This window comes from Schistocerca cancellata, chromosome 3 (genome assembly GCF_023864275.1).
Source record: "Schistocerca cancellata isolate TAMUIC-IGC-003103 chromosome 3, iqSchCanc2.1, whole genome shotgun sequence".
NCBI classification, from domain to species: domain Eukaryota; kingdom Metazoa; phylum Arthropoda; class Insecta; order Orthoptera; family Acrididae; genus Schistocerca; species Schistocerca cancellata.
In genome coordinates, this window is record NC_064628.1 from 867713770 (window position 1) to 867735322 (window position 21553).

Consider the following 21553-nt stretch of genomic DNA (forward strand, 5'->3'; position numbering starts at 1 on the left):
GATATGAAGACAAGTGCTTGTATTTCTTATCAAAATTCTGTGTAGGTGCTGTGGTGAACGGAATGTTGATGGGACAGATGACCGATCCATCCTGAGCAACAGCTGCACGTGTAGTAGCCAGCATGCAATCATGGGGTGGATCAGTGAGCAGTCGTGAGTCTGTGTGCATGTCGTGCATGAGAGTTGTTTAATTGAGCAAGTACACGATTGTGTCCGTGAATACCAACATGCCACGTACGTTCACCCATGCAGAATATGCAGACATGTAGTTTGCGTACGGATACTGCAATGGCAGTGCCTGTGCGACTGTGACAGAATACCAGAGACCCTGATCGACAAACCCCGTGTCCTAGGCTATTTCCCAGGGTTTTTCAAACATTACGTGAATCTGGAAACTACCCAGTGCATATACAACATCAGAAATTGAGACCACCCCGCCAGGTGAGAAAAAGGATCATGCCATCCCTAGTACATGGCACATTAGCCATCAGCTCAATATTCCACAAACGTGAGGGTACATTATATTCAGAGGGCTTGTATCCATTCCATATGCAGCCCTGCAACATCTTCATCCAGGTGACTCAATCAACAGACAACAATTTTGTGGATGGTTGGCTGTACATCATGCTATACACTTCATTTACAAATGAGGCTACATTTGCGTGCAGTGGAATCATGGACATCCACAATTCTCATAATGGGTGGTGGAGAACCCGCATGACAGTAGGGAAACAAGATTCCAAGTTAGGTTCTCTGTTAACGTCTGGTGTGGTATGATTGATGACCTGGTGATGGGATCAGTGTTTCTGCCAAATCGCGTGACAACCGCAGCACGCACGCGTTTCCTGATAGAAGACCTACCTGCACTTTTGAAAGATGTGTCATTAAAGCAATGGCAGCAAAGGTACCTGCAAGATGACGGATCAATGATTCCCTGTACCAGACAAGTATCTCAGTATTTTCCTGAACGGCAGATTGGCTGTGGTGGACCCATTAACTGGCCTGCCAAACCATCCGATCTAGCTCCATTAGACTTCTGCTTATGAGGGAGGTTAAAGGGGGGTGTGAACGCAGCGAAGATGGATATACGTGAAGAACTTGTAGCTCACATCACCGACACTGTTGCCTGTATTAAAGCCCGCCGAGATGATGTTCGATGAGCAACGTAACACACCCTCCAACACATTGACAAGAGCACTGAGATGGATGGGGAATTGAACACCTCTTGGAAGATGGACCACTCATCTGTCCCACCATTATTCTGTCCACCACAGCACCTACACAGCATTTCAGATACAATATTCACACTTTTCTTCATAGTCATTCATGGATGTGTGTAGTCTTCAGTCCGCTCCAGTTCAAATGGCTCTGAGCACTATGGGACTTAACATCTGAGGTCATCAGTCCCCTAGAACTTAGAAATACTTAAACCTAACTAACCTAAGGACATCACACACATCCATGCCCGAGGCAGGATTCGAACCTGCGATCGTAGCGGTCGCGCGGTTCCAAACTGTAGCGCCTAGAACCGCTCGTCCACCCTGGCCGAAGCTCCAGTCCCGTAATGACTTTTTCTGTTTACATTCACGTGTCGAATCACCCCAGAAATTATGTGATATTTCTCCTGAATCACTCTGTATGTCCCTGAATCACTGAGTGCGGTGAGTCTGTCGTTTGTGAAGAGAGATGTCTTTCAGAGACTGCTGGGGCGCTCGATGTCAGTGCATCAGTAGTGGTTCACTGAGACGACTGCTGTGGCTCAAACTTATGTGAATCCTAAGAAGAGAAGATCCTGGAATAGCTCTGTGAACAGAACTCGTCGCTTTGGTGCTGGGTGTTCACTTAAGTTCTGGCCCAGCAGATGTATATTTGCTCCACTGTTAGAGGACGCGTGATCAGCGTAAGTGAAGTAGTTCAGCGAATGTAACACCACCTGTGGCGACGCAGGCGCCAAGCCTTTTAGTGGAGCCAGCTGCATGCAGGCTTGTAATCACAACGTGTGGTCGGTCTGGTTTGTGTATGTGCACCGACCACTGTATTTACAAGCCGGTCCTTGTTATGAACCTTGGCCATACACGTCTGGCTAGTACAGCAATTGTACCACCATCGCTGCTTGCTGGTCACTATGTAACAGCAGTCCCAGGAGAAGTCCTCGGATACATCATCTCCCTCCCTCCTTCCACGCTCCCCCTCCCACCCCCCTTATGGAGAGATGACGGATCCATTTTGACGTCGGATGAGGATACAGGATATTAAACTTATGTTCTCGGAAACATGTTGTAACAGTTGAGTAAGTCAGTGTGATCTCTAGCGATTGTTTTCCGTGTTAAATATAACGTGGCAAGTGGAGAGATTTGTGTATGAAGACTGAATTAGACAATCATTAACTCCACATAGAGCGAGCAACCTTAATGATTACCTTTTATTGATGGAAATTACGAGAAAAATTTCCACCATTAGCCTGCATAAAAAGGAAAGTTTGCCAGCTCTGAAAGACTGCTGTTACAAAGGCGCATTTAATTATTATTCCAACTTTGCAACATTTAGAGACTGCAAAGGAGTAGGTCTTAAAAAAAACGAAAAATAATAGGTTCAAGAATAAAATCATGTTGTTTCAAAGATGTATGAGGAAATCATCTAGTAGACGATAGTAATTCCCTTCCTGGTATGAATTTGTATTACAGAGGTTCTGTTATGGAGTAGTTACTATTCTTAGGCAAGACATCTGGAAGCATCCTTCAGGAAGAAGTTGTACAGGGATTTTTCCAGTACTTTTCAAATGTCACTTACCATTATACGTGTTGCCACTGCAAGTTTGAAACAAACGTAATGCCATAGCAAGACTGTTAGAAATGTATGAACTTCAATAGACCGAAGGATTTGACTTTAAGCTGTTCTGACAAGTGACCATTTATTACAAGCAGCTACACGGGTAACGGAGGCTGTGTGGCGTGGACTGGGCGGTTTTTTAGGTTAGAAGGCCTCGGGAAAGTACGGGGTGGGCTGCAATCTCAAAGGGTGCATGGCAAATACAGGACGTGCTTGGATCAAGGAACAGTCGGAATTGTAGTTGTAAATTGTTGTAGTTGTGCTGGGAAAGTCCCTGAGCTTCAAGCGCTAATAGAAAGCACATAAGCTGAAATCGTTATAGGTACAGAAAGCTGGCTAAAGCCTGAAATAAGTTCTGCGGAAATTTTTACAAAGTCTCAGACGGTGTTCAGGAAAGATAGATTAGGCAGAATTGGTGGTGGAGTGTTTGTGTCTGTCAGTAGTGATTTATCTTGTAGTGAAGTCGAAGTAGATAATCCGTGCGAATTGGTATGGGTGGAGGTTATACTTAACAGCCGAACTAAGTTAGTAATTGGCTCCTTCTACCGACCCCCAGACTCCGATGATATAGTTGCTGAACAGTTCAGAGAAAATTTGAGTCTCGTAACAAATAAATACCCCACTCATACGGTTATAGTTGGTGGGGACTTACAACCTTCCCTCGATATGTTGTCAAAAATACTTGTTAAAAACCTGTGGTAGGCAGAAAACATCTTCCGAGATTGTCCTAAATGCTTTCTCCGAAAATTATTTCGAGCAGTTAGTCCACGAACCTACGCGAATTGTAAATGGTTGCGAAAACGCATTTGACCCTTTAGCCACAAACAATCCAGAGCTAATAGAGAGCATCATGACAGATACAGGGATTAGTGATCACAAGGTCGTTATAGCTAGGCTCAATACCGTTTCTTCCAAATCCACCAGAAACAAACGCAAAACAATTTTATTTAAAAAAAGCGGATAAAGTGTCACTAGAAGCCTTCCTAAGAGAGAATCTCCATTCCTTCCGAACTGACTATGCAAATGTAGACGAGATGTGGCTCAAATTCAAAGATATAGTAGCAACAGCAATTGAGAGATTCATACCTCATAAATTGGTAAGAGATGGAACTGATGCCCCATGGTACACAAAACAGGTCCGAACGCTGTTGCAGAGGCAACGGAAAAAGCATGCGAAGTTCAGAAGAACGCGAAATCCCGAAGATTGCCTAAAATTTACACACGCGCGAAATTTGGCACGGACTTCAATGCGAGATGCCTTTAATAGGTTCCACAACGAAACAATGTCTCGAAATTTGGTAGAAAATCCGAAGAAATTCTGGTCGTATGTAAAGTACACAAGCGGCAAGACGCAGTCAATACCTTCGCTGAGCAGTGCCGATGGTACTGTTACCGACGACTGTGCCGCTAAAGCGGAGTTATTGAACGCAGTTTTCCGAAATTCCTTCACCAGGAAAGACGAATGGAATATTCCAGAATTTGAAACACGAACAGCTGCTAGCATGAGTTTCTTAGAAGTAGATACCTTAGGGGTTGCGAAGCGACTCAAATTGCTTGATACGGGCAAGTCTTCAGGTAAAGATTGTATACCGATTAGGTTTCTTACAGATTACGCTGATACAATAGCTCCCTACTTAGCAATCATATACAACCGCTCGCTCACCGATAGATCTGTACCTGCAGATTGGAAAATTGCGCAGGTCGCACCAGTGTTTAAGAAGGGTAGTAGGAGTAATCCATCGAACTACAGACCTAACAGAAGTTAGTAATTCGGTTTGCAGTAGGGTTTTGGAGCATATTGAAACGTCCCCTTAGAAAAATTATACAGGACTGTGCTTAAACTGACAAACAATATTTTTAGTGCAACGCAATCTGACTTTCAAAAATCCCTACAAAAGAATGGCCCTGACTAACATTAACCTATACCTTTCACAAATCACTTACCTCACCAAAAATCTTCGTTACTCGAGCTACTGCAACACAGCGAGCGCCACTACTGCCAGCTAAATAAAAGACTCAAACTACTGAAGGCACTAACTACTGATAGGCATAGTTAGCAAATGAAAGATTTTAATAGAGAACAAACAATGTATTTACCTTAATAATCATAATATATATAGCAGTTCATGCCATCCAGTCTTACAAATTTCAAATCTCCCCATTTCTCTCCCCACATCCACCACTGCTGGCTGCCCAACACTACAATGGCAGACAACAATGCAAACTAGCCACAGACTGCACACAGCACAGCCAGTGATTTTCATACAGAGCGCTACGTAACGTTGCCAATAAGAAAACATAAACAGCCTACTTACTATATACTGTATTCAAACATTATGAATCACCTCGAAGGGAACAATCTATTGATACGTAATCAGCATGGTTTCAGAAAACATCGTTCTTGTGCAACGCAGCTAGCTCTTTATTCGCACGAAGTAATGGCCGCTATCGACAGGGGATCTCAAGTTGATTCCGTATTTGTAGATTTACGGAAAGCTTTTGACACCGTTCCTCACAAGCGACTTCTAATCAAGCTGCGGACCTATGGGGTATCGTCTCAGTTGTGCGACTGGATTCTTGATTTCCTGTCAGGAAGGTCGCAGTTCGTAGTAATAGACGGCAAATCATCAAGTAAAACTGAAGTGAGATCAGGTGTTCCCCAGGGAAGCGTCCTGGGACCTCTGCTGTTCCTGATCTATATAAATGACGTGGGTGACAATCTGAGCAGTTCTCTTAGGTTGTTCGCAGATGATGCTGTAATTTACCGTCTAGTAAGGTCATCCGAAGACCAGTATCAGTTGCAAAGCGCTTTAGAAAAGATTGTTGTATGGTGTGGCAGGTGGCAGTTGACGCTAAATAGCGAAAAGTGTGAGGTGATCCACATAAGTTCCAAAAGAAATCCGTTGGAATTCGATTACTCGATAAATAGTACAATTCTCAAGGCTGTCAATTCAACCAAGTACCTGGGTGTAAAAATTACGAACAACTTCAGTTGGAAAGGCCACATAGATAATATTGTGGGGAAGGCGATCCAAACGTTGCGTTTCATTGACAGGACACTTAGAAGATGCAACAAGTCCACTAAAGAGACAGCTTACACTACACTCGTTCGTCCTCTGTTAGAATATTGCTGCGCGGTGTAGGATCCTTACCAGGTGGGATTGACGGAGGACATAGAAAGGGTGCAAAAAAGGGCAGCTAGTTTCGTATTATCACGTAATAGGGGAGAGAGTGTGGCAGATATGATACGCGAGTTGGGATGGAAATCATTAAAGCAAAGACGTTTTTCGTCGCGGCGAGATCTATTTACGAAATTTCAGTCACCAACTTTCTCTTCCGAATGCGAAAATATTTTGTTGAGCCCAACCTACATAGGTAGGAATAATCATCAAAATAAAATAAGAGAAATAAGAGCTCGAACAGAAAGGTTTAGGTGTTCGTTTTTCCCGCGCGCTGTTCGGGAGTGGAATGGTAGGCAGACAGCATGATTGTGGTTCGATGAACCCTCTGCCAAGCACTTAAATGTGAATTGCAGAGTAATCATGTAGATGTAGATGTAGATGTAGATGTAGATGAAAAAAAACTTTTCCAATTTCTACCGACATCCTCGAAATTTGAAGGGTCTAACTTCACTCGCGAATCGCTGATCATGTAGTCAATGCTGTGTTTCTGAGGTTTTTGAATAGCACGGTTAGCGGTTATGTTGAGAATTAGTGGCCAGTTTTGCAGCAGCCTGATGCTTTGTCAGCTTGTAATCGGATATTACAGAAATTTTAATCAAATAGCACTTACTTGTAAATAGCTGAATCATAATTACTCTTCCTTCGGGCACACCAGGCATGATTTCCGTTCGGTACTTGAAATTTGCTTTTACAATATTTGTGTTAATCTGTTGTGTGTAACAGCTTGCAAACGTTACATATGATACTATGTAAATATTTTCTAGGATCTGATATGATTTACAACTTAAGCTATAAGTTATTCTGTTGATGATGGAGTATTGCTCCTTCTACTTTGTATAGTCTAAGCAGGTTTGCTGTTTTCCGAAAGGCAACACCAGAATAATGAGTACATGTAAAACCCCCTCTAATTTGTTTTATTAAACGAAAAACATGGACACAAATTGAAACCATAGAATGGGTAGCACTGCTCAAACTAACCGTGACATAAAAATATTTATAATTTTGTTTACCTAACGATTTAGTTTATCGCGTATTTCTTCTTTTGTTGCTGGGTTCTTTTAGCAATGCTGCGTGTGAAAAAAAATCGAATAAAAATTATATGGCAAAGGGGGGAAACTTTAAAACTGATGTAGGGTACCATCCTCTCTAGTTGAACGAAGAATGAAAAATTCCGCCTGCCATCAGACCAACAGCTGGTTCCGGGAAAAGAAAACTTCACGGAGGAGTATAAACGAGCGTGCATCCTTGCATTGCAACACAAAACGGGGATGACCATGTTGAATTTGTTCAAAGAGAAAATGTTATTTCTAACCTTCCTCCTATCTCTCAATTATTTACCATATCACGTTATTTATTGGATTTTCAGCGTCCACCTATTCCCTAATCTACTAGGATTCTTTTCTCCCTCTGATTTATAATATTTTACCTTGTGTGTTATCCTGAAGGGCCCATCCATTGTGGAAGTACATTCCACCTTCTCCTTATTTCCTCTAAATTTTATCGGACTCTCCAGTACTCAGATTTTTAGAATATCACTGTTTCTAATTCTGTCACTTCTTGGATATCATTTCATACCTGTAAACATGTTCCTCTGTGCTTTGTATTAGTTTCCCGTGTCTATGATATAAAACGTGATACTCACTTTCATATAGTAATGTCACAAGATCAAATACCTTATCATATCTTTTTTTGCCACTTACTACAACAGAGCATATTCGGAGACTATGCTTTGTAACATGGCAGCTTCCCCAGGAATAGCTTAAGGAAACAGAAAATGGAACTCTCATATTATCTACTATATAAAATATGAAGGTATGCAGTTTAAATATGGAGAAGAATGAGCCACATAAGAGGCACAGAAAGGAGGCATACACAAAAACTTTATTTCTCACATCACACGAGTGCAGCCAATACCATCACCAGCTATTATATCACATAGTATACAAAACATGTAGATTTTCAATTTACATATAGGATATAAACCAGAAGAAATAACATTGCAGAATACACAGAAAATGGAGAAGATTAGTGTCTTGCTTCATGTGAATACCAGGAGTACCATTAGCAACAGTTACCATCTAAGTTTGTCAAATGAGACGGGAAAGTCGATTGCCTGTTTGACACGTGACGAAATGCCCCAGTGGATCAGCTGCAGGTGGACATCTCTCCGCCACAGGATCCTGAGCTATGTTTATCGCAGTATCGGATGGTTATCTTACAAATGGGGGTTTCCAATTCTTCACCAACCACAGATGTCTCTGGATCGAGCAAAGTTTTTGGTTTGTGGATGCTTTGTAGACGGAACTGGATTGCCAGTGTCGATCAGGAAATGACTACAGCAGCATTCGGAGGCCAATGTGTAGAATATTTTATGCTGCTAGACTGTTGGGAAGGTGAGTGCGCGGGAACCAGCACGAGTGTGGGACTTGGGAGGATGAAGCTGCTGACGGCGTGGAGTTGAGCTGCCTGTGCGGTCACTTCTTCTGCACGCTCATGGTCACCTGGCTGATGTCCCCGTCGTGGACCAGCCACACCGAGCCCGACTCTCCCTCCCGGATGGCGCGCATCAGGCCCTCTGCGATGAACTCTGGTCTGTGGGCACGATGGCACACTAAGTTAACACATTATACACTACAACACCGAAAAGATAAGTCTTCGATTGTTCTTGTCAACCATCTCTAGTGTCGTTAACACAGATAAACAAAGTATTGATGACACTTCCTGGAAGATTAAAACAACGAGACTCGAAACCAGAAGCTGGCCTTACACGAACATCGATGATACTGGCGGAGCTACCCTAGTACAGTTCACAACCCAGCCTCATAGTTGTCGTTGCTCCAGTGCCTCCTGATCTGGCACACAGTTTTAACCTGCCAGGAGATTTGAGGGGAAGCAGTGGCTTACGTATCTCCTAATACGAAGGGCATTTCAGAAGTACATCGTATGTCAGTGGTCCACAGGCGTCATGGCAGATAAAGTTGTGAAAGCTGCACAGTATTTCAACGAGACAGCTGCTCTTCATGTGTTCACTCACATGTTGTTGTATTTTCTCGCCACTATATGTGCTGGCTCGCTAGAAAAACACGGGCGCCAAGGGGTGGGGCTATAACGTCGTCGTAGATGAGTCATAGAAGACTTCGACAGGCAGAGCCCCCTACTGGGGAAACGGGCCACAGTCTTCGCATGCGCATGCGCAAATCTCTGCCCAGTACGCGCGTGGGCAGTATTGGCGCTCACCGCACACGTTACACATTGTCATGGTAGACCAAGTAACTTTCATTGAACGCTTTACTACAAATCAAAGTGACACAGAAACATGGTACTATTTTTCTACATAGTCACCAAGTCTCTGTAAACAACACGTGAAGCGTCCTACTAAAAGTTCAGTTCCTGGACGATAGAAATAGTTGCTTGGTCTTGGGGCCATTCGAGATAACTGTGTGAATGTCCTCATCCTCGGAAGACCTCTTTACCGTCAAGATGTTTTTAAGCTTGCCGAAAAATCGCATGGTCTAAGATCTGGACTCTGGGATCAGTATCGCCCATATCTGTGAGGCCTGGGTTGATACCATTTCACTACAGCTGGACGCCACATTGCATCTGGTCCATATACCACCAGAATTTGACGGTGAATCTGTGTCGAACTGAGACATTCTGCGCTCAAGAAGACTACTGTCCTGCCTGCTTCAAATTTGGTTCAAAGTGGCTCTGAGCACTATGGGACTTAACTTCTGAGGTCATCAGTCCCCTAGAACTTAGAACTACTTAAGCCTAACTAAACTAAGGACATCACACACATCCATGCCCGAGGCAGGATTCGAACCAGCGACCGTAGCGGTCGCGCAGCTCCAGACTGTAGCGCCTAGAACCGCTCGGCCACTCAAGCCGGCTCAAATTGGGAATAGGCTTCCAGTTGCCAGGCTATTTTAATCGCGCTATGTAATGCGTCTGCTATCTACACCGCAACAGAACTGCGTCTGCAAGAAACCTGGAGCGTGTGCTTTCTTCTGACAATGCGCCACTGTTGTTTCGCAATGGTCTTAGCGTTGGACGACATGTGTTACTTACTTTCTCGGGTACCTACGTAATAGTGTACATTTACATAAAAATAAAATAGTGAGGCACTGGAATGATTTAATACGTTACGCAGAACGTCCTATGCTTTTTCTAAATAAATAAAAACAAGTTAGTGTAAGTACAGGGTGGGCAAATAAAAATGGACCAGACGAGTGAATACGACTGGACGTGACGCGCACACCACGCGTACACCCTCCACTTGACTCACACCAGTTCAGAGCGTGGTGCGGGCTGTGTCAGTGTGGGTGGAGTTGTTAGCAGAGGTCAGTCTGGTCGCAACCCTGGCTGGCCACCTAGGCTACCTGATCTGTCAGTGTGCGATTTCTTTGTGTGGTGTGCTCTCAAGTCTAACGTGTATCACAACAACCCTGATAGTTTTCAAGAACTGCAGCAGAATATATCGGATGAGACTGAAGCAATTCCACCAGGCCACCTTCGATCCGCCTTCAGCAACTTGCTCACCAGCGACCAAAATTGCCAAGATATGAAAGAATGGTGGTCACTTTCAATATCCGCTCTACTCAGGTTAGTACTGTATTTCATTTGCTGTGTTTCTTTGTACCCTGGAATTCTGTTCTCCGAGCCACTTTTATTTGCTCCACCCTGTACAGAAGAAATATTGAATTTAATTTATGAAAGGAGCAAATATAAAAATGCAGTAAATGAAGCAGGCAAAAAGAAATACAAAGGTCTCAAAAATGAGATCAACAGGAAGTGCAAAATGACTAAGCAGGAATGGCTAGAGGACAAATGTAAGAATGTAGAGGCACATATCACTAGGGGTAAGATAGATACTGCCTACGAAAATTAAAGAGACCTTTGGAGAAAAGATATCCACTTGTATGAATATCAAGAGCTCACATGAAAACCCAGTTCTAAGCAAATAAGGGAAAGCAGAAAGGTCGAGGGAGTATATAGAGGGTCTAACGAGGGCGATGTTCTTGAGGGCAATATTATAGTAATGGAAGAGAATGTAGATGAAGATGAAATAGGAGATATGATACTGCGTGAAGAGTTTGACAGATCACTGAAAGACCTAAGTCGCAACAAGGCCCAGGGAATAGACAACATCCCATTAGAAGTACTGATAGCCTTGGGAGAGCCAGTCCTGACAAAACTCTACCATCTAGTGAGCAAGATGTATGAGACAGGTGAAATACCCTCAGACTTCAAGAAGAATATAATAATTCCAATACCAAAGAAATCAGGTGTTGAAAGACGTGAAAATTACCGAACTATCAGTATAATAAGCACAGCTGCAAAATACTAACGCGAATTATTTAGAGACGAGTGGAAAAACTAGTAGAAGCTGACCTCGGGGAAGACAGTTTGGATTCCGTAGAAATAATGGAACACGTGAGGCAATACTGACCCTACGACTTATCTTAGAAAATAGATTAAGGAAAGGCAAACCTACGTTTCTAGCATTTGTAGACAGAGAAGGCTTTTGACAATGTTGACTAGAATACTCTCTTTCAAATTCTGAAGGTGGCAGGGATAAAATACAGGGAGCGAAAGACCATTTACAATTTGTACAGAAATCAGATGGCAGTTATAAGAGTCGAGGGACATGAAAGGGAAGCAGTGGTTGGGAAGGGAGTGAGACAGGGTTGTAGCCTATCCCCAGGTTCGCCGATGACATTGTAATTCTGTCAGAGACAGCAAAGGACCTGGAATAGTTAGTAGTTGAATGGAATGGAAAGTGTCTTGAAAGGAGGATATAAGATGAACATCAACAAATGCAAAACGAGGATAATGGAATGTAGTCGAATTAAATCGGGTGATGCTGCGGGTATTAGATTAGGAAATGAGACGCTTAAAGTAGTAAATAAATTTTGCTATTTGGGGAGCAAAATAACTGATGATGGTCGAAGTAGAGAGGATATAAAATGTAGACTGGCAATGGCAAGGAAAGCGTTTCTGAAGAAGAGAAATTTGGTAACTTCGAGTATAGATTTAAGTGTCGGGAAGTCGTTTCTGAAAGTATTTGTATGGATTGTGGCCATGTATGGAAGTGAAAGGTGGACGATAAATAGTTTGTACAAGAAGAGAATAGAAGCTTTCGAAATGTGGTGCTACAGAAGAATGCTGAAGATTAGATGGGTGTATCACATAAGTAATGAAGAGATATTGAATAGAATTAGGGAGAAGAGAAATTTGTGGCACACGTTGACTGGAAGAAGAGATCGGTTGGTAGGACATGTTCTGAGGAGTCAAGGGATCACCAATTTAGTATTGGAAGGCAGGGTGGAGGGTAGAAATCGTTGAGGGAGGCCAAGAGATGAATACACTAAGCAGATTCAGAAGGATGTAGGTTGCAGTAGGTACTGGAAAATCAAGAAGCTTGCACAGGATAGAGTAGCATGGAGAGCTGCATCAAACCAGTCTCAGGACTGAAGACCACAACAGCAATCCTGTACCTGGTTACACTGAGGAGCACCATTAGCTAAAACAAAAAACAAAAACTTAACTTCATAACATTTTCTTAAAATTTTAAAACAGTAGCAAAGAAAGGGTTACAATATCTGTCTACATCTCCACTGTGAAGTGCATGGCAGAGGTTACTTATCATGGTTCCACGTGGTACAGTTTGCTCTCATTCTAGTCGCGTGTGGAGTGCAAGAAGGAAGACTGTTTATATGCCTCTGTTCGTGCTGTAATTAGTATAATCTCGTCTTCATGGCCTCTATGGGAACCATATATTGAGAGATTAAGAATAGGTCCGTACTGATTGCTTACAGTCATTGCTCAAACTTTGTAAGTCGATCATTGGCGGTTATTATCAATTGTAACCCAATTCGTGTTTTTAATTATTTCCAGTACCCTCTCCTGTGAGTCAAATAAAACAGTGACCGCTCGCCCAACGTTCTGTGTTGGCCTACAATATCCCTGTTAGTCATATGTGTTACGGTTTCCACTCACTTAAACAATATACGAGGCGCTCAAGTGATTTGTATATGTCCACCTCTATAGGCAGACAGCATTTTCCCAGTATCCCGCCAATGAACCGAAATTTGCCGCTAGCCTTACCTACGACTGAGTCTGCGCCATTGCTACATTTCATATCCGTACAAGCTGTTGCACCCAAATAGCAGTTCGAATCGACCGATTCCAATGGTGGTAACTCATTGATACTAGCCAAGGCACCAAAGTTAGTAATTCGAGGCGCCTGAACGACGACCGGCAAGTAGTTTACGAACTGACATCGCAAACCGCACTGCGCAGTATTTTCTGGACTAAGAATTCTATTTGTGGCTGCACAAAGTTGCCCCACATTGCGATATAATATAACATAATCGAGTGATGGTCTATAGACATTTTAACAACCTGGCAGAAAATGTTAACAATAACCTTAGATATACTACAGACGATATAGTTACCTGTGTAATTAAGTACTGTTTGAAAAATACTGCAAGTAGATTCAGTAAGATCTTCATAAGGTGTATAAGTGCTGCAAAGATTGGCAGCTTTCTTTAAATGTTCAAAAATATGAAATAATTCACTTCACAAAACGAAGAAACGTCGTATACCTATGACTAGAATTTCAGTGAGTCACAATGGAATCCACTCACACAAACCCCCGTGTGTAACAAGTTATAGGGATGTGAAATGGAGCGATCTCGAAGGGCTCTCTCATAGGTAAGCAAGTGATAGCCTTCGTTTTATCGGTAGTATACTGAGAATTTGCAGTCGATGTACAAAGGATATTGCTTAGGAAATACTTGCACAACCCATTCTAGAATATTGAGTTGCTGTGTGGGACACGTAGTAGAAAGAACCCACAGGAGATATTGAATACACACAAGGAAGGGAAATGCTGGTGGTTGCTGGTTTGTTTCATCCATGAGACAGCGTTAACCTAAATGCTGGAAAAAGCTCAGCTGTCCCGGAAAGCCCAGTTAAACATCGTTTCACGCACTAGTATAAAGTGAGAAATCTACAGAGGGATGCCGTGATGATGTTACAAATTGTCAGGGATGATGGAGAAGGGTAAACGTAATAATTTGAGACAAGTGACCCTGGTCTGGAAACGACGGGAGTCTAAAATTATAAGCGAATATCGTTCTGATACCTCTGACATATACGTACCGGTTACCGGTATTGTTGCTGCTAAATTTTAGGGTAGTCAACTTTCAGAAGTGGACCAAAATAAGAAAATAGTGCAATAACTATGGCCACATGTTCATCTTCGCTACCGTGAAACACATTTCTTCTACTGAACAAGTTCCCATATCTCTTAGGACATGCATTTTAGAGCTCATATTTTCTAGTTTTGGTGCATACTACCTCGTCCAAAAATATGGAAACCAGTAGGGGAGATGTGTTACATGGTATCGAAGGTGAACAAGTGCTCATAGCTCTTAAAGTACGCATTTTTGAGCCCATCTTTAATAGACACGTATTTCTTGTTTTGGTCCATACTACCACTTCCGACAGTTTCTTACCCTACAAGCTTAGCAACAACAGTACAGGTACATGTATTCCACCGTCAGAGGTAATGGAACAATTTTCGTTTGTAAGGTTCGATTCGGCCGTTACTGGACTAGGGCTCCTTACGTCAAATTGATGCTTTTACCGTTACCCATCCTTCTTAAAAGTATGTAACATAATCACGGAGTAACCTTATATAACGTTGTGCAAGTAGGAAGGCGGCTGCGTGATGCACTCTGCTCAGACAGGTACAGAGAATACTTTGTGATGTCATTTACTTGTTCTTTGTCTCGTCCTATGCCACAGACTGAACCCGATGGCTAGTGAGGTACTTGGCAGCGCTGTGGTAGATGCACCATTGAAGCACGGTTTTTCTTCTGACGCTCTCTTGAACAACTTAATAACTGCTCGGAAAACTGTCGCTGTCAGTTCTAAACTTAATACTTATCCGTTTTCTTTATACCTTTGAGCCATAGTAGCCTCACCATATTCGAAATAACGTGGAAATCAACACTAAATCTTCTGTACGCAACTTGAGGTACATGCAACACTCTTACGCGGCAAAATGATGCTATTGGCTGGAGCGTCACGTGATACACTGGCGCGTTGTCACTGCACTTCGTCCCACCACCCGTCCTCTTACGCGCAGACTGCTATAGCAATATACTTCAGCCCCTAGGCATCACTAGTGCAGGGACCGCGAAGATTAAGTTAATATTACAGCGATCATAGAGGAGTTTAAAGAGTCATAGAGGAGTTTAAAGAGTCATCCCTCCCACACTTCATACACTAACGCAATGGGGAGAAACCCTAATGCAGACTGTAACGGAAAATATCTCGTGCATGCATTTCTCAGTGGTTTGCAGAGTACGGATGTAGATGTAGAAATCTCAGCCCCATTCTGGGCCAAGAAGGGGACCTCAGGGACTGCCCCACACTCTTCGATAGTCTACATGCATATTGGATTTGTAGCTCAGAGCCTGACTACCAATTTCCTAAAACATTATGAAGCAATCCCAAATAAAAATGGAAAAATTGTCTTTGACATTTAGATTTCCTAACAAAACATCTGTAGTATGGCAACAAGTTTGTCACTGGCTCTGTGCGTAGTTCAGTACAATTGTAATTACGAAGCCCCTTGGTTGAATCTCGTTAATACTGCACTTTTTTTTATCTTTTTTGAATTCCACATTTATTATAAAATCGAAAATTTTAATCAACAGATATTGAATTATAATATCTTAATAAAAGTAATATATTTTAATTTTTCGTTTCTATTTGGATAAAAATTGGAGTACTAGCAATAAATTAAAATTTTACTACGAAAGTACCAAAAATCAAATAGAAAATCAGATTTCTAGAGACTGAACAGTACTACTGATGTATTTAATTTTTTCCATTCAAGGAAAAGACATTTTGATTTTATTTGATTTTCACACGGCCTGAGTGCAGCTTTTAGGCTGTTCCCCACGCTCGTTTAGGCAAATGCTAGGCTGGTTCCCACTTTCTGCTCCATAAAATACAATACACAAACAGATGAAATATGATGACACACAAAATCCAGTTTACACGATTCACAGACACACGACTTCGCTCCCTTAGGTTACCTTTACGACTGTGGTAGTTAAACAAAATTAATTTGCCAAAACGTGAGTGTAGCAGAGCCTAGAACCCGACGGGGTAAACTCTAATGCCGGCCGATGTGGTCGAGTGGTTCTAGGCGCTTCAGTCCGGAACCGCGCTGCTGCTACGGTCGCAGGTTCGAATCCTGCCTCCGGGATGGATGTGGGTGCTGTCCTGAGGTTAGTTAGGTTTAAGTAGTTCTAAGTCTAGGGGACTGATGATCTCAGATGTTAAGTCCCATAGTGCTTAGAGCCATTTGAACTATTTGAAAACGCCAATGAGGAGAGGAGAAGAAGTAGTTAAAATAAAAAGGTGTTATTTTCATGACAAATTGTGCTTGTTAATTAGCACGTCAGTTCGTTAATAAATATGGAATTAAAGAAAGTAAATTGAAGTCTGCTACTAAACTGATTCAAACCAGTGACTTTACAGTTACAATATCCCATTCATTATGCATTCACTTTTTTAATTTTTATTTTTTTATTTATTTTTTTATTTATTTATTTATTTTTTTTTTTTGAGGCACCAGTATTCTGATTCGTTTGATGCTACCCGCCAGAAATTCCTCTCCTAAACCAACCTCTTTATCTCAGAGCAGCTCTCGCGACCTACGTCCTCAATTATTTGCTGGATGTATTCCAATCTCTGTGTTGTTCTACAGATTTTACCATCTACAGCTTCCTCTAGTACCGTGGACGTTATTCCGTGATATCTTAATAGATGTCGTACCATCCTGTCCCTTCTTGTCAGAGTTTTCCATATGTTGTTTCCTCGCTGATTATCCGGAGAACCTCCTCATTCCGTATCAGTCCATCTAATTTTCAACGTTCGTCTGTAGCACCACTTCTCAAATGCTTCGTTTTTCTTCTTTTCTGGTTTTCCCTCATTCCATGTTTTACTACCATACCATGCTGTGCTCCAAACGTACTCTAAGAGGTCCATGATTAAGGAATTTGTTGCCAGCGCACTCGAGCAGATGTAATTTCGATGGATTGCTCATGCGCTGCCTGCGATATGTAAGCTATAAAAGAATCTCAGACCAGAGAGCAGTGTTGACTGCAGTAGGAACTGTGTGTTTGTAGCAGTAAGTAGCAGCTAGCAGTCGTGTGTATCGTGTTGGCTGGGCCGGTGGTGGTGGAGCGATGGCGGAGCCTGAGCGTTGTAGTATAAGGTAAAAGCAGCCTCGCGCATATATAGTATTGTTAAATCAAGTCCCATGTAAATGTTTTAAAAAATCTCTTAATAATAATCTTTCTCATAAAAAGTAACTTTTGACAATAATTCATTTCAATTTAAAGAATTTACTAATTTCTCCAATCCTTGGTCATCCCGATTTTTGAAAAGAAAAAATCAATTGTTTCTTTTTATACATGACAAATCTATCGGCCAGCATTGCACTGAGCTGCGCCAGAAAAATTTCTTATAGGAGCAGATATATACGCGTTATCCGGCGACCTAATTGAGGTAAGATTTTTCAATTTATTCATAATGAATTTTCAGGGCCATGACGCAGCACTGCTGACGTCCAAAATTTACCAGTTTAAATTCACAGTCAATTATTGAAAGGTTATAAGTGAGTCGCAATTTAATTGAGAGGTTAGTCACATTGTATTATTGGTAGGTTACGGAAGTTTTCTGTTGGGAAGTTTCACTGAAAGAAAGAAATAATTATACTGATTTTACTGTTGGGAGGTTACGGAATTTATTTTGTGGGGAGGTTACAGTACACTCAACCACTGACGAATACTTTCAGTAAGCCAATAATAGAAAGATTCAGGAGTGGAATTAAAAATCAGTGTGAAAGGATATCAGTGATATGACTCACTGATGAAATTGCTATCCTGACAGAAAGTGAAGAAGAATTACATTATCTGGTGAATGGAATGAACAATCTGATGAGGACAGAATATGGACTGAGAGTAAACCGAGGAAAGACGAAAGTAATGAGACGTGGCAGAAATGAGAACAGCGATAAACTTAACATCAGGATTGATGGTCACGAAATAGATGAAGTTAAGGAATTCTGCTACCTAGGCAGTAAAATAATCAATGACGAACGGAGCAAGGAGGGCGTCAAAAGCAGACTAGCAGTGGCAAAAAGGGCATTCCTGGCCAAGAGAAGTCTATTAGTATCAAACATAGGCCTTAATTCGAGAAAGAAATTTCTGAGAATGTACGTTTGGAGTACAGCATTTTATGGTAGTGAAACATGGACTGTGGGAAAACCGGAACAGAAGAGAATCTAAGCATTTGCGATGTGGTGCTACAGACGAACGTTGAAAATTAGGTAGACTGATAAGGTAAGGAATGAGGAGGTTCTGTGCAGAATCGGCGAGGAAAGGAATATGTGGAAAACACTGACAAGGAGAAGGGGCAGGATGATAGGACATCTGTTAAGGAGTATGGGAATGACTTCCATGGTACCAGACGGAGCTGTAGAGGGCAAAAACTGTAGAGGAAGACAGAGTTTGGAATGAACCCAACAAATAATAGCGGACGTAGGTTGCAGGAGCTACTCAGATGAAGAGGTTGGCACAGAAGAGGAATTCGTGTTGCGCCGCATCAAACCAGTCAGAAGACTGATGACGAAAAAAAAGTCAATAATCTTATGTACTGAACACACTTCGAAATGTATTTTTTCAAAAGCACATTTGCAAAGAGGTTTTTGAGAATAGCGTCGTGGTGCCTTAGGAAACTGATGTCCAGGCGCTAGGATCCAAATTCTGTTAAGTATGAAAAAAAGAAAGAAGAGAAAGCAGAAAGGTGAAAGGAGTATATAGAGGGACTGTACAAGGGTGATGTACTTGAGGGCAATATTATGGAAATGGAAGAGGATGTAGACGAAGATGGAATGGGAGATATGATATTGCGTGAAGAGTTTGACAGAGTACTGAAGGACCTGAGTCGAAACAAGGACCCGGGAGTAGACAACATTCCATTAGAGCTACTGACGGCCTTGGGAGAGCCAGTCATGACAAAACTCTACCATCTGGTGAGCAAGATGTATGAGACAGGCGAAATTCCCTCAGACTTCAAGAAGAATATAATAATTCCAATCCCAAAGAAAGCAGGTGTTGACATATGTGAATATTACCGAACTATCAGTTTAATAAGTCACAGCTGCAAAATACTAACACGAATTCTTTACAGACGAATGGAAAAACTGGAATAAGCCGACCTCGGGGAAGATCAGTTTGTATTCCGTAGAAATGCTGGAACACGTGAGCAATAGTGACCCTACGACTTATCTTAGAAAATAGATTAAGGAAAGGCAAACCTACGTTTCTAGCATTTGTAGACTTAGAGAAAGCTTTTGACAATGTTGACTGGAATACTCTCTTTCAAATTCTGAAGGTGGCAGGGGTAAAATACTGGGAGTGACCGGCTATTTACAATTTGTACAGAAACCAGATGGCAGTTATAAGAGTCGAGGGGCATGAAAGGGAAGCAGTGGTTGTGAAGGGAGTGAGACAGGGTTGTAGCCTATCCCCGACGTTATTCAGTCTGTATATTGAGCAAGCGGTATAGAAAACAAAAGAAAAATTAGGAGAAGGTATTAAAATCCGCGGAGAAGAAATAAAAACTTTGAGGTTCGTCGATGACATTGTAATTCTGTCAGAGACAGCAAAGGACCTGGAATAGTTAGTAGTTGAATGGAATGGACAGTGTCTTGAAAGGAGGATATAAGATGAACTTCAACAAATGCAAAACGAGGATAATGGAATGTAGTCGAATTAAATCGGGTGATGCTGCGGGAATTAGGTTAGGAAATGAGACGCTTAAAGTAGTAAATAAGTTTTGCTATTTGGGGAGCAAAATATCTGGTGATAGTCGAATTAGAGAGGATATAAAATGTAGACTGACAATGGCAAGGAAAAGCGTTTCTGAAGAAGAGAAATTTGTTAACATCGAGTATAGATTTAAGTGTCAGGAAGTCGTTTCTGAAAGTAATTGTATGGAATGTAGCCATGTATGGAAGTGAAACGTGGACGATAAATAGTTTGGACAAGAAGAGAATAGAAGCTTTCGAAATGTGGTGGCACAGAAGAATGCTGAAGATTAGATGGGTACATCACATAACTAATGAGGAGGTATGGAATAGGATTGTGGAGAAGAGGAGTTTGTGGCACAACTTGAGTAGAAGAAGGGATTGGTTGGTAGGACATGTTCTGAGGCGTCAAGGGATCACAAATTTAGTATTGGAGGGCAGCGTGGAGGGTAAAAATCGTAGCGTGAGACCAAGAGATGAATACACTAGGCAGATTCAGAAGGATGTAGGTTCAAATAGGTACTGGGAGATGAAGCTTGCACACGGTAGAGTAGCATGGAGAGCTACATCAAACCAGTCTCTGGACTGAAGACCACAACAACAACATGAAGAAAACCAGAGAGGCTCCTCCAGTAGGGTCTCCTCGTAAGACCACTGTTTGTGAATAGACAGAGAGACCCTAAGTATGAGACTAGAGATTGCAGCAGAGAGTGCGTACTTACTTGTTGTAGGTCCCCGCGACCTTGATGGCTTCCGCGAGTACGGGCGCCAGGTAGTCGTGCAGCAGGTACTGCTGCGCGTCGTTCATGAGCGGCGTGTCCGCGGGCCCGGGGCACACCGCCACCACCGACACACCAGTCAGGTCCGCGTGTACAGAGTCCTGCAGACAGAGGCAATGCGGGCCCTAAGTCTTACGCAGGTATTACACTACCGTATTTTATTGTCAAAGCTGATATGTCACATACACTACTGACCATTAAAATTGCTACACCGAGAAGAAATGCAGATAATAAACGGGTATTCATTGGACAAATATATTATACTAGAAATGACATGAGATTACATTTTCACGCAATTTGGGTGCATAGATTCTGAGAAATCAGTACCCAGAACAACCACCTCTGGCCCTAATAAGGGCCTTGATACGCATGGGCATTGAGTCAAACAAAGCTAGGATGGCGTCTACAGGTACAGCTGCCCATGCAGCTTTAACACGATACCACAGTTCATCAAGAGCAGTGACTGACGTATTGTGAAGAGCCAGTTGCTCGGCCACCATTGACCAGACGTTTTCAGTTGGTGAGAGATCTGGAGAATGTGCTGGCCAGGGCAGCAGTCTAACATTTTATGTATCCAGAGAGGCCCGTACAGGACCTGAAACATGCTGTCGTGCATTATCCTGCTGAAATGTAGGGTTTCGCAGGGATCGAATGAAGGGTAGAGCCACGGGTCGTAACACATCTGAAATGTAACACCCACTGTTCAAAGTGTCGTCAATGCGAACAAGAGGTGACCGAGACCTGTAACCAATGGCACCCCAAACTATCACGCTGGGTGATACTCCAGTGTGGCGATGACGAATATACGCGTCCAATGTGCGTTCACCGCGATGTCGCCAAATACGGATGCGACCATCACGATG

General features: G+C 42.3%; 1 protein-coding gene across 1 annotated transcript in view; it reads right to left on the reverse strand.

Annotated features, from left to right (window-relative positions):
• Nucleotides 1-7871: 7871 nt before the first annotated feature.
• The window catches only part of LOC126175927 (15-hydroxyprostaglandin dehydrogenase [NAD(+)]-like), a 66990-nt gene continuing 53308 nt past the window's right edge, over nucleotides 7872-21553 (reverse strand). Inside the window, exons 6-7 of the mRNA XM_049923001.1 lie at nucleotides 20634-20791; nucleotides 7872-8603 (exon numbers count right to left, since the gene is read on the reverse strand). Coding sequence (XP_049778958.1) covers nucleotides 8486-8603; nucleotides 20634-20791 — 276 coding nt within the window. The 3' untranslated portion in view covers nucleotides 7872-8485. The remainder of the gene's footprint in view (nucleotides 8604-20633; nucleotides 20792-21553) is intronic.